Source organism: Rhodamnia argentea, chromosome 5 (genome assembly GCF_020921035.1).
Source record: "Rhodamnia argentea isolate NSW1041297 chromosome 5, ASM2092103v1, whole genome shotgun sequence".
In the NCBI taxonomy this organism is placed as follows: Eukaryota; Viridiplantae; Streptophyta; class Magnoliopsida; order Myrtales; family Myrtaceae; genus Rhodamnia; species Rhodamnia argentea.
In genome coordinates, this window is record NC_063154.1 from 3138686 (window position 1) to 3153800 (window position 15115).

A 15115-nucleotide genomic window follows, 5' to 3' on the forward strand; every position below is an offset into this window, starting at 1 on the left:
TCAAAAAGTTAACACTGCTTTAAATTCAGTGCAACGGTGTCTATGTTGGGCTTGCTGTTGTTTTACTCATTCACTCGTGTTTTTGTGTAATAACTGACAAGAAGAAGAAAAACCATATTGGCAATTAAATCTCTGAACTAAGCACATAACAAGTTCCGGCAAAAAAAAATGAAAAATAACACAAATGGCTTTTGAATTTTTGCTCAATATGCAATGTGGTTCTTAAACTTTTAATTTGTTTAACGTGGTCCTTGAACTTTAGCTCAATGTGCAATATCGTACGTGAACTTTAAATTTGTTCAATGTAGACTCTAAATTTTTGTTATATATTTAATTTAGTCCCAAAATATATAATTCTTTCGTTAATTCAAATTTAGGATAATGTTGAACATTTTCATGAAGTTTAGTAATTAAATTGGACATAAAACTAAAATTTTAGGGATCACGTTGATAAAATAAAAGTTTAGGGACTGCGTTGCACGTTAGACCAAAGTTTAAGGGCCATTTGAAATATTATTCCAAAAAGAAAAAGAAACTAAGCATAATAAGCAAGAGAGGGTACTTTGGTCATTTAGTTAACATAATTTTGGTAAATCCCATTTAAGAAATCTGATAATCGCCCACTCATGTCCTCTTTTCCTTTTGCCCTAGGAAAACCAGATTCCATCTCAGAGCTTACCCCTTAAATCTAATCTTCCCACTTAAAACTCCACAAACACCCAAATCTCTCTCTCTCTGACAGCTAATGAAACATCATAAATCTGCGCCAATTCGTACAGCTAATATGCGCATCCCCGAAATTCAAGAAACCCAGGAAAGAGAAACATGAAAAACCTCCATCCTCGTTCGAAATCTCAACCCAAAATTCTCTCTTTCACACAACCAACTGTAGTTCTCTTTGATGTTCAAATGTAGAGGCAACGAACAAACTCCACACTCAGTCACTCTCGCTTTGCGTTGTGACTTCACTCCAATCCCACCATCGAAGGCCTTCAAGCTCCTTGCGGGGAAGAGTAGGATTCCCGCACGGCGCAGCATCCATGTCCTCCATCTTCAGCCCCTCGAGAAGCAGCCCGAGCAGCTCGAGGCACCACCAATTCGGTGGCGGGGTTAACAGCCCCGTCGTTTTGGGCGTTTCGAGGTTGAGATCTTCCTCAGCGAGGAAGCGGCCCGAGCCGTTGAGGCGAGCCGTCGCCGATTGCCTCTCCTCTAGCTCGGCTCACAGTGGGGCCCCATCCTCCACTGTTGCCTTTGAAGCTTCCAGAACTCTTCGGGTGCGCTTGAATTTCGATCCTTTCCTATTTGTTTTCTAGATTCTTGATTTTGTTGGGTCTTGCCGTCTTGGTTAGATCTTGCAAAGTTTTGATTTTGGTCCTGGATGGCGGTGTTTGGAGTCTGGGTTTCGCAGTGGTGGACGTGATTTGGTATTAGTTTGGTTTGATTGCGGAGTAAGTGGTATTCAATGCTCAGTTTGGTTGCTTGGAATTGATGCTGAATTGAAAGGTGGATCATTCAGCTGAAGTGGGGCCAATTTGCACGTGGAATCTATCTTCCCAGCTGTCATAGATGAACGAATTGATTTATGGAAAAATGTCGCTAGTCTGCTATATCATTTAGAGAGTTCAGGCTGGATATAGTTTGATGTTCATAAGGAACATGTGCTCATTTGTCAGCATTATGGCGAAAAGGGGGGCCCACCCTTGAAGCACATTGCCGCTGCACTAGCCAGTTGACCATTCTGAATGGTTCAGTTAATTACTGCAAGCTTCTAAGGAAGGCAGTCTTATGATAATCTTTGCAAGACAATACCCTTCTCAAAAGCTAGGATAAAGTTCACAGTTTATGCTTCAACGGGATGTCCAATTTTGGCAACAAGTTATTGTTGACTTGAGTCTAGTTGGGAAGAAACTGTTGCCACCACAAGTCCATGCAAGTGTTTTTTAATTGCTTGGCAGAAAACGTTTACAATTGGTTTGCAGCGGGCTTTCATCTTTCTTTGCGAATCTTCAAATTGTAGTCTTAAGAATAATAAAATGTGCTTCCCTGATAAGTTTATATCTGAAATCACGGAACTTTCCTGAAAATTGAAGCTCGATCCTTTATCTAAGACCATGTTTCTGTAAATGCGGCATTATTGCTGGCAGTTGTCAAGGTACAGATAAATGATGTGGTGGTACTTTTTGGAGAAACTGTTTAAAAGAACTTTTTACATGTATATGTTAGAACTTATGAGTTAAAGGTTAGATTCTGACAAGTTGTCAATGGCAGGACTATCTGGCTAAGCCTGCAACAATTGACCTGGCTTACAGTTTTATGATAGAGCACACTATTTCAGAGAGAGACCGCAGGTATGTTTGTATCTTTGAATCTTTTGACAACCACCGCTGTTAGGCTTTCAACTGTTATATATAGGAGTGGCAACTTCTGAGTTGAAGCGATAACATGATTTGAGGATGATGCAACCGAGAGCAATTTATTGAGGCAAACCCAAAACTCACACTACATTAATACAAGTAATTCGAAACTGACATGGCCAGACCATGCGTTAACACATTCTTCCTTATCTATCTATTGCGGTGTACAAGTAATTTACTTTGGTATGTGGTATGCAATCTGCTCTTTCATTTTCCCTTAGATAACCTGGGGAAAGGTGCTGGGCTTGCAACTGTTGAGTTCTCAGTCATTTGAATGCTTCTGGCACCAACTTCTGTTATACGAGCCCACTCTTCTCTTCCTCCTCCTGCGAACTAGCTCTACAAGGTTATTAACAAAGGGAAAGGATGAAGAACACTTCCAGCTGTTAGATTGCTCTCTGGTTTCACACATCATTTTCGATTCTTTGACCTCAAGATGACATTTTCAATAGTTCTCTTTTTGAAGCCCCAGACCATAGCTAGAAAAAAATCGTTTGATTATGCTTTTGATTTTTAGTTGGATGTTTTTGTGATGTGTTTAATTAGTTTGGTTAATTTGCGGTGATTAATTTGCGGTTTTACTTCTAAATTGGCAGCCCGGCTGTAGTGGCTAGATGCGTGTCTCTTCTGAAAAGATACCTACTAAGGTACGTGCCTCAAGTATCCAGACTATTTGATTGCTAATAGATTGTAGATGGATGGTTGTTTTAATTTTTGTGGTTGAGGTCCTTTCGCCTGTTGATTGATTAAGATACTTGGTCTTCTATTAATCGCCTCTTCAAAAGTGAAGATGTTTGAGATGGTTTTATCGAGCTTCAGTTTTCTGGCTTCTGCGAATTGTAAAGTAATAGGTTTTGAGTATCCTTAGTGATGTACTTCTTATGCAAGCACCAAAATAGGTTCTTTCCATTGAATGTTTTTAGTGCTTGGTGCGCGCCTCATCCTTCTGAGTACATATCGTCATAGAGCTTTTGAGGAACTTTCTCCTATGGTTTTTCTGTGGTTCAGGAGTTTACAGTTCCTTCTACTTTCACAGATATAGACCCAGTGAGGAGACGCTACAGCACATTGATCGGTTTTGTATTAACACAATTGCTGAATGTGATGCTAACCCAAATAGCAGAGTAGTTCCAAGTCAGGCTGCACCATCTTCAGCGCCTCCTTTGCCTGTGTCCAGTTTTGCTTCTGGAGCTCTCATTAAGTCACTGCATTATATTCGTTCTCTCGTGGCTCAACATATTCCAAGGCGGTCATTCCAACCAGCAGCTTTTGTTGGAGCTGCTTCGGCTTCCAAAAATTTGCTCCCATCATTATCATCCTTGTTAAAAAGATCTTTCAATTCTCAGTTAAGCCCCCCAAATGGCGGGGAATCTCTTGAAAGCAAGGACGATTCAAGTATATCTTCTCAGAACAAACTCAATCCTAAAAGTATTGACTATGTTGAGGATCTTGATTATATAGCTCCCGATGTCCTCAAGTGGCGTCTTTTAGGGGAGCATCAGTCATCATTTGCATCACCTGAAAGGTAATTCATTCTCAACTGCACATACAGGCGTTTCATAGGAACCTTATGCCTACTTGCGATTTAGCTTAAGTGTGTAATTGACGTGGGCTATGACACAGTGACCGAATTGTGAGCTCCCAAGACATGAATGCACATAACTTCCTAGAAGTAGGTGCAGCTGCACTCCTTGTGGGCGATATGGAATCTAAGATGAAAGGCCAGGCTTGGAAGTATTTTGGCAGTGCTGATATGCCTTATCTTGATCAACTGTTGCAACCTTCTCCTGTCACGACAATCACCAGCTCTGCCTCTGCCCGTCCTCATCTAAGAGCTATAACAGCTTCTAAACGGTCTAAGCCAGGCCCTCATCAAATTTGGTATGCATTCATTTCACAATTGCTTTTTCGTGTGTAAGAGGCACCGTCCTTATCTGTGAAATGCAGTGTGTTGACTCCTTTTAACCAAATACCTGAGTAAACGAACTGAAACCTTTTAACTAGTACTTGTTGAGTAAGTGAACTGAAACTTGGAAGTAAGTCAACAGGCAGCTATAGACAATTTTTTTGCCAAAAAAGAAAAGAAAAGCTGCAGACAAATTTGGAACTCTCTCTCAGATGTCCGTAGAATGCAAGATTTGATTTGGTCATGACTTATTTTAAGTTGGATCTTCCCTCACTCCCTCACTCCTTATGTGGCGCTATTTCTAAACAATTTGGCTGACTGTGTTCTGGTTGGATATTCCAGGAAGGTATATGTCCTTTTTGGTTGGTTCTTGTTTAAATTGGCATTGGTTTGCTGCTGGCCTTAAATCTTACGTTGAAGGACCTTTTGTAGTGTGATAATGCTCTCTCATGAGATGCTTGCTCTTAAGTACATTTGATTGTTTGCGGGGGCTATTTGTCCTGCTTTCTTCTGCTTACAGTAGGATGGATAGCAAGACATCCGCATCTTATGGGACGCTTCTATATTACAATGAATCTTTTTTCTGATACTTTTTGGCCTTGAAAATCTTTTTTCTGATAGCAAGACATCCTGCTTTATACAGTTTAATAAGTTTTCTTAATATGGGCTGCATATATTGCAGTATGAGTCTTATATTTGCTTCCTCTGGTTAAAAAATGATGGTCCTTAACTAGATATGAGGAATGCTGGGAAACTGAAGAGTCTAAGAACAGAATTTGTCTATTGTTCTTGTTTATATCACCCATGTCTAAGATCAAAAGCTTCATTTCGGTATTATCAGTTGAACATGCGACTCATTTTTCAGGGAGGAATCTCCTACAAGCACATTCCGACCTCGTGCTCGACGACTATTCCAATACCGTCATTACAGGTATGGCATAATTAACTTCTAATTCTCATACATAGCATTGTCTCATGCAGATGTGTAGTTATTTTTCCAAGTGTTGAGAATTGGTCCGGATAATGGTTGATGTGAGGTTCATGTGGAATGTTAATGTGAGGTTCATGTGGAAGTAACTGTTGAGGTTCATCTTTTTGAGTAAAGTCCGTTAAAGTAATTGAGAGTGTTCAGACTTCAAGCCATACATTTAAGAGTGGAAGCTTAATTTCATTTACCCAACCTGTGCAAATGTGCCCCAAACCCATGAACATGCAGATCCGAAGCTTGTCTTTTGTTTTAAATGGATTAACATGTGATGAACTGTGGGAATTGGGAAATTGGATATTCCCCTCTAGCTATGTATTGGGTTATGTTAAAAAGACTGATCTAACAGCTGAAGCTTGGAAGTGTGATTCGAATAGTTTTGTTCCAAATTTGGTGCTACATGTATCTTTTTGCACTCTTTGGACAAATCATACTGATTCTCATGTCTCATGCTCATTGTTCATGTAGTCATGTATTTGTGCTGCATCTTGCATGGGCAATTGTACATGATTTTCATTCCCTTAAGCGAATTTACACAAACCATCCTATATTTAGTTAATGTCGAAAATTTACCAGAATTTGTGTCTCGTGGATTTTCGACCAATTTGACCAAAGAAATGCTCAGCTTCATCGAATATGGCTTTAGGTTATGGCTGTCACTGGATACTTCACACTTCCAGTGCAATGAATCTTCCTCAAAATTTATTCTGTTCCTCCTCTTGTGGCTTTATTACCCTAGCTCAGCAATGTCTGTACTTAGTTCCTATAGCCAATAATCAAATCAAAGCATGAAAACAACTCTTCTTTGTCCTCTAATCTGGATGTTTTTATTTGAGATGCATGTCTTATAGAGGCTTTTAGATCGCGCAGTAGTTCCATGTTCCAATGCAAACAATTCTTGCATATATGTTCTTTCCAGGCTGATTCATCAATCTGTCTCTCTCCCCTGATGTTAATTGTTTCTATCATTCAGTGAGCAACAACCTCTGCGGCTTAATCCTGCCGAGGTTCGGGAGGTGATTGCTTCAGTCTGCTTGGAGACATCTTCTGCAAATGCGAACGTCATGACTGTATCAAGATTAAATAATGCTGGAAAGCCAACGATGGATGTTGCCATCAGTGTTCTCGTTAAACTTGTTATAGACATGTACATTCCAATTACCTTTTTCATCCAATCTGTGCCTATGCACCTTAACTTAATGCACTTTCTTGATGTGTGACCCTATGATGATTGTGCTTAAAACTTCATTGTTAATTGGTGTTTTGATCACAGAGGTCAATATGATCTGCCATATATGCTGTACTTGCATGTTCAGTTCGCATTGAGACATACATTACTACTTGCATAAGTCACCTGCATATCTTTCACAGCATTGAATCACGGCATTACCAACTTCTATATTTTGGGGGGTTGCTTCATGTTAATATGTATGCCTAAGTTATTCTCCCAACTAACCATATGGCTAAGTGCTCTCTGCATGATATGGTATTGTGACTTGAGCTCATGGGTTTGAGAGAGAATATTGGCACATGTTAGATCTTTTTGATTGGATCTTCATAATTTTCAAGATGAATTTCTTACCATGGTGCATTTGGTGATTGTTTTTTAGATTGTTTCTTAATTTTTGAGTTGGATGTAAAGAACAAAGTGAACTGGGGATTCTGCTTGTAGGTATGTTTTGGACCCTGGGCCTGCTGCTCCTCTCACCCTGTCTATGCTTCAGGTGCTGTATCAAATGGATATATAAGTTCAATGAAAATTTGTGCTCAAGGATTCTAATTTACTTGTAATGCTCTTCCAGGAAATGCTAAGTTCTACTAGAACAGAGTGCAAGGCACGTGCTTTTGATTTAATTCTGAACCTTGGAGTCCATGCTCATCTATTGGAGCCTGTGCTGACAGACATTCCTTCCACCATTGAAGAAGAATATTGTCAAGAGACATATCTTGATGGTGAAACTCAAGTTGGAATACCTGGGCTGGTAAAAAGTTCTTTCAAAAGAATGGAATCTTCCACAGCTATCGATGATTTGGAGTCTTGGATCCTGAACATTCTATATGAAATTCTTCTCTTTCTCGTTCAGGTAAATTATGATTAACCAAAACCTAAAACTTTGAGGCAATGTCTCTTGCATTTTTAGTTGGTTTGAGTAAGCATATTGTTATGTGTTGACTTATCCAAATCATGAAGAATCTGCATGGCATTGGTGTGCATGAACGAACTCTTTGAAATTTTGAATTCTTTAAAAGATTTGCATTGTTGACAATGCCTTCAAACTCTCCCTTCAAATTAAGGTCGAATATATTTGAAATTGGGAGCTTTGCTATTGGAATCTGGGACTTCTTGATAATTATCTTAGAAGGCTCCGGTCTCTGAATGATATGGTTTGCATAACTTGAAGAAAGCAAAATAATCATTTAAAATCTTAATTTGTGTTCCTTATTTTGCATATGTTTTCTTTTTTTAGTGGAATCTCTCAAAGATTTTGTATGAGATTTTTCACTTCACGGTTGAACTTGAACAACGTGAGTGAAGAGGTGGCTTGGTAACTCAGACCTAAATGAAATATCAAAATAGTAAGATGTTCCGTCAGCCAAAACATAGAATTTGTGTACGCAGTATCAATTTATGTTGTGTTCTTCCTCTTAGATTATTTCAACATAATCTTCTCAAGGGTTACTTCTGCTTATTCAACAGATGGAAGAGACGGAAGAATCTGTCTGGGCCTCTGCACTTAGCTGTTTGCTCTATTTTGTGTGTGATAGGGGAAAAATTTGGAGGAAGAGGCTGCAAGGTCTGGACATAAGGGTGAGCGACCTTCTTCCATGTCTATGTTATATGTCCTTGGAAGCATCATTTGTCTCCTCTCTGCTCCAGGTAGTAGAGAAGATGTTATCATCAGCCTCACTTATATCATTGTCAGCATCGTGTATAGATATCTAATTACTGTTTAGGTTATTGAGATATAGACTTCAAAACAAGTGAACAATGAAAATACATGAGGTGTTCTGGTATCTTTAACTAGATGTGAACTGAAACTACGGATTTTAGTAAGAAAAGGGAAACATGGAGTCAAACTTCTCTCATCTTCCTTCCTATATCAGAAGTTGTGTCATGTTTTAGTCTATGGTTTGAGTTGCCCTGGACTAAAAGTGATCTGGTTTTCTCTTGTTTTGATAGTCATCATGGTCCATATTTTTGTGGGCTAGGTTATCAGTGACCTGGGGCGAGCGTAGCTTCTAACTGTGTTCATTGATGTTCTTTTGCTCGTGATGATGGACAAATGTACTGTTATATTGTCTTGTTTTTTTTATGTATTATCTATATAATCTGAGTGCAATGTCTGATTTGAGATTTTTTTTAATAATTTTCAGGTTGTCAAATCACTATTAGAGATCAGCAGGAAGAATTCTTGGGCAGAAATTGTTCACAACAAGCTTATTTCTATGCTAACTAACATGTTTTATCAACTTCCTGATGAATCCACTGACTCTGTTTCAAGTACCCCGCTTTTTGTCTTTTACCAGGTTGATCTTATTGGAGGGATTGAGTTTATTTTACTTGAGGTATGCAAACTTTTAATATGCTATTTGATTTTGTCTGTGGTTGAAAGATGGGTGTATTGCCCCTACTGGGATTAAATTGCCTTCTTTGTGTAGTGGTTTATAATTTTCCTTAAGATCTTTTTGTTTTCCCACTTTTAACTTTCCTCTTTTTCATGGCACTTTGAAGAAACAATATATTAATTACAATGGTATGGGGACTATAAATTAAATTAACTGTGATTTTTTTTCTTTGCTTTAACAAAATCTCAAGTGTTAGATAAAGTTTGTTCTGTTTCAGGGATTAGTTGATTGATTCTTTCTTAGGTTTATTCCTTATGAGCAGCCTGTGACTTATTTCTTTCAGAGACAGTTATGCATAAAGATTGACACTTCAACACATTAACTAATGGGCAGATAAAAGTTCCAGTCCTTCAAATGTAGTTATTCTTTTGGATATTGTTCTGGAGGAACTGCTCTGAAGTTAGTTGTAAATGGGTTGTTACCCGGTTAACCTTTCTCATCTAATTTTTTCTTTTTACTTGCAGAAATTCTACTGAAGGAACTAGTTGTTTATCTACCTTGTGATAAACAATTACTAAATTTCGTGAGGGGTCATTGAAGTCTCTACGGATTCAATAATGTAGCAAACACAGTTGTCAAATATATAAACTTCTTGTCTAGCCATGTCTCCGGATGAAAATGGGAGCACAAAATTATATCTGCGTGCACAAATATACTTTTGCAACGGAATTTGTTCTGATGACCTGAGATTGGTTGCGTTACTCTGATTTATTGGTTGGTTTTTAGTTGCTTGTTTATATATGTAATAAAAAATATACAGCATTCTTCTCCAAAATCATCCTGATTCCTGATTGATTTTCCCCACATCTGTGTGTTGCTTTGCAGTATTCGCTTGTGAACTCAAGGGAAGAAAGGAGAAATTTGTATCTGGTGCTTTTTGACTATGTGTTAAATCAAATCAATGAAGCATGTTCAGCTACTGGAGTCTCTGAATTCACTGACGATGAGATTCAACCTCTTGCAACCTTGCTCACTCTGGCAGATGCACCTGAAGCTTTCTATATTTCTGTTAAACTGGGAGTACAGGGAATTGGTGAGATCTTGAGAAGGTCAATATCTGATGCATTGGACAGATACCCAAACAGTGAACGACTAAATATGGTACTTCTACTTTCACTGGATCTCTGTTTGACCTTCTGTTGCATTGTCTTGTTTTGAATTTCAAGGAAAATATGTTGGTATATCTGCAAGATCTAAATGTTATATTCTTTTAATTTTATTTTGTGTGAACACCTGTGCATGTGGGCATACATATGTACCTGGATTGCTGTTCTTAAGAGTTTTACATGTTCCTTTGACATGAGGGTATTGATGTGTAATGCAGCTGCCTCATTTTTCCCATTTTTTTTGTTCTGTTTCTCTCAAAAGTTAGAGGAGATTCATCCTCCTTTGCCTCTTGCTTGAGGAGGACCAGTGTTTATTTTGTTCCAGTTTCTTTTTCTCCATCTTTCAAAATGGTTCCTCCTAATTTATACATGTGAAGTCTTGCATCCCTTGGATGACACTTAGCTTTTGCTCACAAGTTTGGCTGCTAACGATGATGTTACTTACTCTTTTCTCTGAATTTGGGATATTGCATTATTTTGCAGCTCTTGGAAAACATAACTGAGAGATTTGATGTGTTAGTGAGTTCATTTAGTCACTTGGACAAGGAGTTCTCTCATATGGTACCGATCACAAAGTCCTTCAATGTTCTTGGGAAAATTGGAGAAACATCCTTACGAAATGGTATTGGCAAAGACGTGAATCTCCATTGGTCCACGTTACATTCTCTCCTTCATTCGGAAAGTACTTCATGCCGTCGAAATGGGTACATATGGTTAGGAGATTTGCTTATTTCAGAAATTAATGAGGAAAAGGATGCTAGTATATGGTCAAATATAAAAACGTTGCAGAAGAGAATTTCTGATGCAGGAGCTTCTGATTATTCTGTTGCTTCAGATATCCCCTTGTCTGTATGGCTTTTGTGTGGGCTTTTGAAATCAAAGCACAACAGCATTAGATGGGGTTTCCTGTTTGTTCTGGAGAGGCTTCTTATGCGTTGCAAATTTTTACTGGACGAGAAGGAAATGCAGCGGTTTAACAGCAGTGGTCCTGATCACACTTTTGATGACAGCCGTCTTAAGAAGGCAAATGCAGTAATTGACATCATGAGCAGTGCTTTATTACTGGTTTTCCAGATAAATGAAACTGATCGCATGAATATTCTAAAGGTATGTTGCTTGCAGAACCCATCCTAGTTGTCTGGTTTCTGAACCTTGGAAATGTGATACATGCAAGGGAAAACATAACTCTACATGAACTGGTCAAGAACATACTTCCATACATTACTCAAAGATCATTATTCTCATGCTTCAATGGGCCTTCCAAGTGCTATTAATGTTCTGATTTGCGATTTGCGCTTGGGTGATACATGTGATTAGAATGCCGAGGGATCTAATAATATGTGGCTGGAATAAGAACTGCCACCTACGATGGGACAAACAATGATAACCCAGCTATCGGATAGCTTGACCTGTTGCATTTGCTGTTATATTATTGACGTGATTGGTAGTTTGTTGTTTGACTAGTGATGTTAATGATTAAAATGTGGAAAATTTGATATGTTCTGTATCTATTTTACCTGTCATGCAAAGCTAGATATTGCGTATTCCTTAGCCAAAACATAATATCTATTCTATTCCTCACTAGATAAGCTTGTAAGAACTATAAGAAGGCAGAGCAGCATGCACAATGAAGAAGGCAGCTCTTAGTTGATGTAGAGAAATTTCTTTTTTTGGCCTAAATCATATACGAAACTTCAAGTGAAAGCTCCTTAAAGAAAAATGTGTTTTGAAATATGTCATATCTTCAAGCATTTATTTATATAGTCAATCGCAAAGCTTCTGATTAGTTAGTAAGAAAAGGATGTTGGCATGGTAAGACTGATTCTTGCTGTGCCCGCATCAAGTCATTAGAACTTATCAAAGTTCTGGTTAGAGATACTGTTTGGCTTTTGTTGTTTGAGTAGCACCAAGTGATTAACTTAAATCGGATGCTTTAAGTTGTTAACATGTTCTACGAAAGCTACTTCTGCAATTTCTTTTGACAGAATTAATAGGAATTTTATTATCCTAACTGCATTTTTTTCCTCTGTTAATACACAGATGTGCGATATTCTTTTCTCTCAAGTGTGTCTCAAAGTTCCGCCGGCAAGTGCCACTCAAATTGGAGAGGGAGTGCGTGTCGCCAGTGAGAATAAGAAAAAAGATATTGGTGATCCAGCTCCTCCACAAGAGAACTGCCTCAGAGGGGAATCTATGGAAGAAGCTCACGGCAGAGCCAACAGTAATGGTAACTTCTATCATGGGACAGCTTCAATGGCTGCGTTGCTTCTGCAAGGACGTGCTGTTGTTCCCATGCAATTAGTTGCCCGTGTTCCTGCTGCTTTATTCTATTGGCCATTGATTCAACTCGCTAGTGCTGCGACGGACAACATCGCATTAGGTGTTGCTGTTGGAAGCAAAGGAAGGGGCAACCTGCCTGGGGCAGGATCAGACATCCGGTCTACCCTTTTGTTGCTTCTAATTGGTAAATGCACGGTGGATCCCCCTGCTTTTGAAGAAGTCGGTGGAGAAGAGTTCTTCAGGTGATTGCATTTACCTCTCATCCCTGTGAGATTTTTCTTTTTTTTTTAATCATATCTTAGATTTTGGAGTATGTGAAGAATCTAAGCACTGGTTTTGTCAACTTGCAGAGAACTTTTAGATGACACAGACTCAAGGGTAGCTTATTATTCTTCAGCTTTTCTTTTGAAGGCAAGGAAGCATCTCTATTTTCCATCTATTAGTACTCTTGTTTTTAATCTGCTGACTTATACGATATGACATCTGCAGAGGATGATGACAGAGAAACCTGAGAAGTATCAACACATGCTTCAGAATCTTGTTTTCAAAGCTCAGCAGGTGAGGCATGCAGTGATGGTGTGTTTGCATGTTAGTATTATTCAGACTCGCAGTGATTAAGCTAATAAATGTTTATGACAACACCACTTATCCTGTAGACAGTTTAGAGGAAGTTGGACAGTCATCCTATTAGCAGATCTAGAGAAGGGTTGGTAACAAAGCTAACTAAACTCACGGATGGTTTTAACATGCCATTTTGATGATTTCCTCAGTACTTTGGATAGTTTTTGTTCCGAATAGGCGTTAACTAGTTACATTTGAGGATTTATTATGTAAAACCAAAATCCTATAAACCTGATGTTGGTTTAGAAGACAGGGCACCACTTATCCTTCCATTTCTTATTGGAATTTTGAAGGAGTATACTTGACCTATTTTGTATGGAGAATTTGCTTCTCACTTATTGCGGTTTTATTACTGCTTTGCAGAGCAACAATGAGAAGTTGTTGGAGAATCCATATCTTCAGATGCGTGGCATACTTCAGTTGGCAAACGATCTGGGTATTGAGTTGTGACATCAAGTAGTGATTATGAGAGACAAGTTAAGACCCTAATGCCCATACTGTTCACATCCTGATAAGCAAAGCTTAAGTTTCCTCAAAATGATCTGGAAACGGAATGAGGATCTTCTCCCACGAACATTGTGGATCAGAATAAGTTTGAGCCTTCCGCAGAAAGGGATATGTTTTAAAGTTGACTTTGGAGCTATGGTATGGGATGGAGTTAGAAAATTCACTGAAGTATGATACATTCTCTGGCATGAGCAATTGTCATCGTTGATGTTTTTCCGGATGCAGAAGTGGAGTGATGGAGTGCATGCTTACGAAACATTACTCCTCCTGGTTGTACATGTGTAGGGCTAGCTATCAATGGAAAAACCGGGAAATCTGTGATGTATAGCTGACAGCTCTGGACTTGAGGTTTTCTAGGTCATTGCACTGAGCTGTCCCTGGAGGATGCTATTAGTATGCTGACTCTTATCACATCATGTTCACCTGCTGAAGTTCATGGCATGGAACATACCCTCAGGTACTCATCTTGGCCATTTTTTCGTTTCTCTATTCATTTCTCTTGTAGCTTCTGAGTGTGCTTGGCCGTGACCCCGTTAAGCTAATCAAATTCCTATATTTATATGTTATGCTAGGAAGACTAGTTTCCTTCACTGTTTTAGGAAGATATATCCTGGCTTTGTTAGAGTGAATTAGGGTCCAAAGTGAAATGGGTTCTCCTCTGTAATTGTCTTGTTCTTGGTGCGTCAAGTTACCAGGAAATTCAGTATATCACTTTGCCATCGTCGAGACACATTCTCAGTGGGACGGGTCCTCCTAACGATAGTCAGGCTCATATATGAGAGGCCCCCTCAGCATATGGGAGAGTTTGTGTTCACTTCAAGAGTGTATAATAGCTTGCATCATTATTTTTTCTTTTTTCACATTTTTGGCTCTGAGATAGCTTTTTCTACGTGTTTTTTTTTTTTTTTTTAATATTTTGAAGCAGTTTGGGCATCCATTGTATATGCATGAAAAGTCTGATGGACCTTTGGAAGAAATCTTTTTGTTTCCTTGTTCAGATCTGGCAGCCTCTATAGCGTCTCAGCAATGAGGATACGATGATGACCATCTACAGGAGCAATAATAGTTTCTCAAGTTCTCAAATTTACTTGAGAAGTCGATGCGAGGTCTCGTCGATGAAGAGGGCCGTGATTTTGTACCTTCTGTATGTGTAGGACCTGCAAATACTTGATTTGCGGTACAAGTGCTCTGAAGAGGCACCATTGAGGATGCTAAGTATTAGGGGCATCTTCAATGTCTGCCCAGTCTGGTTCTTGATCTGTTCATTAATTATTTCTAGCTGTTGTATATATTTGTTGTTTGCTTTTATGTGGTCATGACCTCTTTCCCCTGTTTTGGCTGCTTCAACTAATTTGCGGTTGTTGTATAATCAATTGGTTGAGAGAGTTTGTTCATGTATGAATGAAATTTTGAAGTAATGAGAGCGAGAATGTTTCCGTCGCTTCTTTTCGTATACCATCATAATATAAATTGAACCAGGAAAATCACACCTAGCAAATTGGACTCTCATCAAGTGTCTAGATTTGCAAAGCTTTAATTTTCATGTACAAAATTGGCATGCAGAGTCCGTAACACAACATTGTAACGATCAATAATAATAGTGCTGCTTTCCCCTGACGACGAGACCAAAAGTCAGCGAGGAAACAAGACTATCATTATACTGCAAGAA

General features: G+C 38.7%; 1 protein-coding gene across 2 annotated transcripts; it reads left to right on the forward strand.

The window, feature by feature from the left end:
• The first annotated feature begins 561 nt into the window (after positions 1–561).
• LOC115726698 lies at positions 562–14881 on the forward strand. Of its 2 annotated transcripts, none has more exons than XM_030656677.2 (18): positions 562–1274; positions 2269–2348; positions 3011–3061; positions 3451–3939; positions 4038–4295; positions 5186–5251; positions 6279–6452; positions 6978–7029; positions 7108–7389; positions 8004–8114; positions 8681–8872; positions 9758–10033; positions 10522–11145; positions 12079–12560; positions 12669–12729; positions 12808–12876; positions 13303–13903; positions 14372–14881. In XM_030656677.2, the coding sequence occupies exons 1-17, from the start codon at positions 1041–1043 to the stop codon at positions 13387–13389; spliced, it is 3588 nt and encodes a 1195-aa protein (XP_030512537.1). In that variant the 5' UTR covers positions 562–1040; the 3' UTR covers positions 13390–13903; positions 14372–14881. The 2 variants fall into 2 exon arrangements, with proteins under 2 accessions (XP_030512537.1, XP_030512539.1); XM_030656679.2 differs by having other exon boundaries at positions 14445–14881.
• Positions 14882–15115: the final 234 nt, after the last annotated feature.

Excerpts from the sequence above, each read along its gene's own strand:
- LOC115726698 (XM_030656677.2), top strand. The coding sequence starts at position 1,041 with ATGTCCTCCATCTTCAGCCCCTCGAGAAGCAGCCCGAGCAGCTCGAGG. Across the intron at positions 4,296-5,185 it reads CCAGGCCCTCATCAAATTTG|GGAGGAATCTCCTACAAGCA; the intron begins GTATGCATTCAT and ends CTCATTTTTCAG. Across the intron at positions 7,030-7,107 it reads TCACCCTGTCTATGCTTCAG|GAAATGCTAAGTTCTACTAG; the intron begins GTGCTGTATCAA and ends ATGCTCTTCCAG.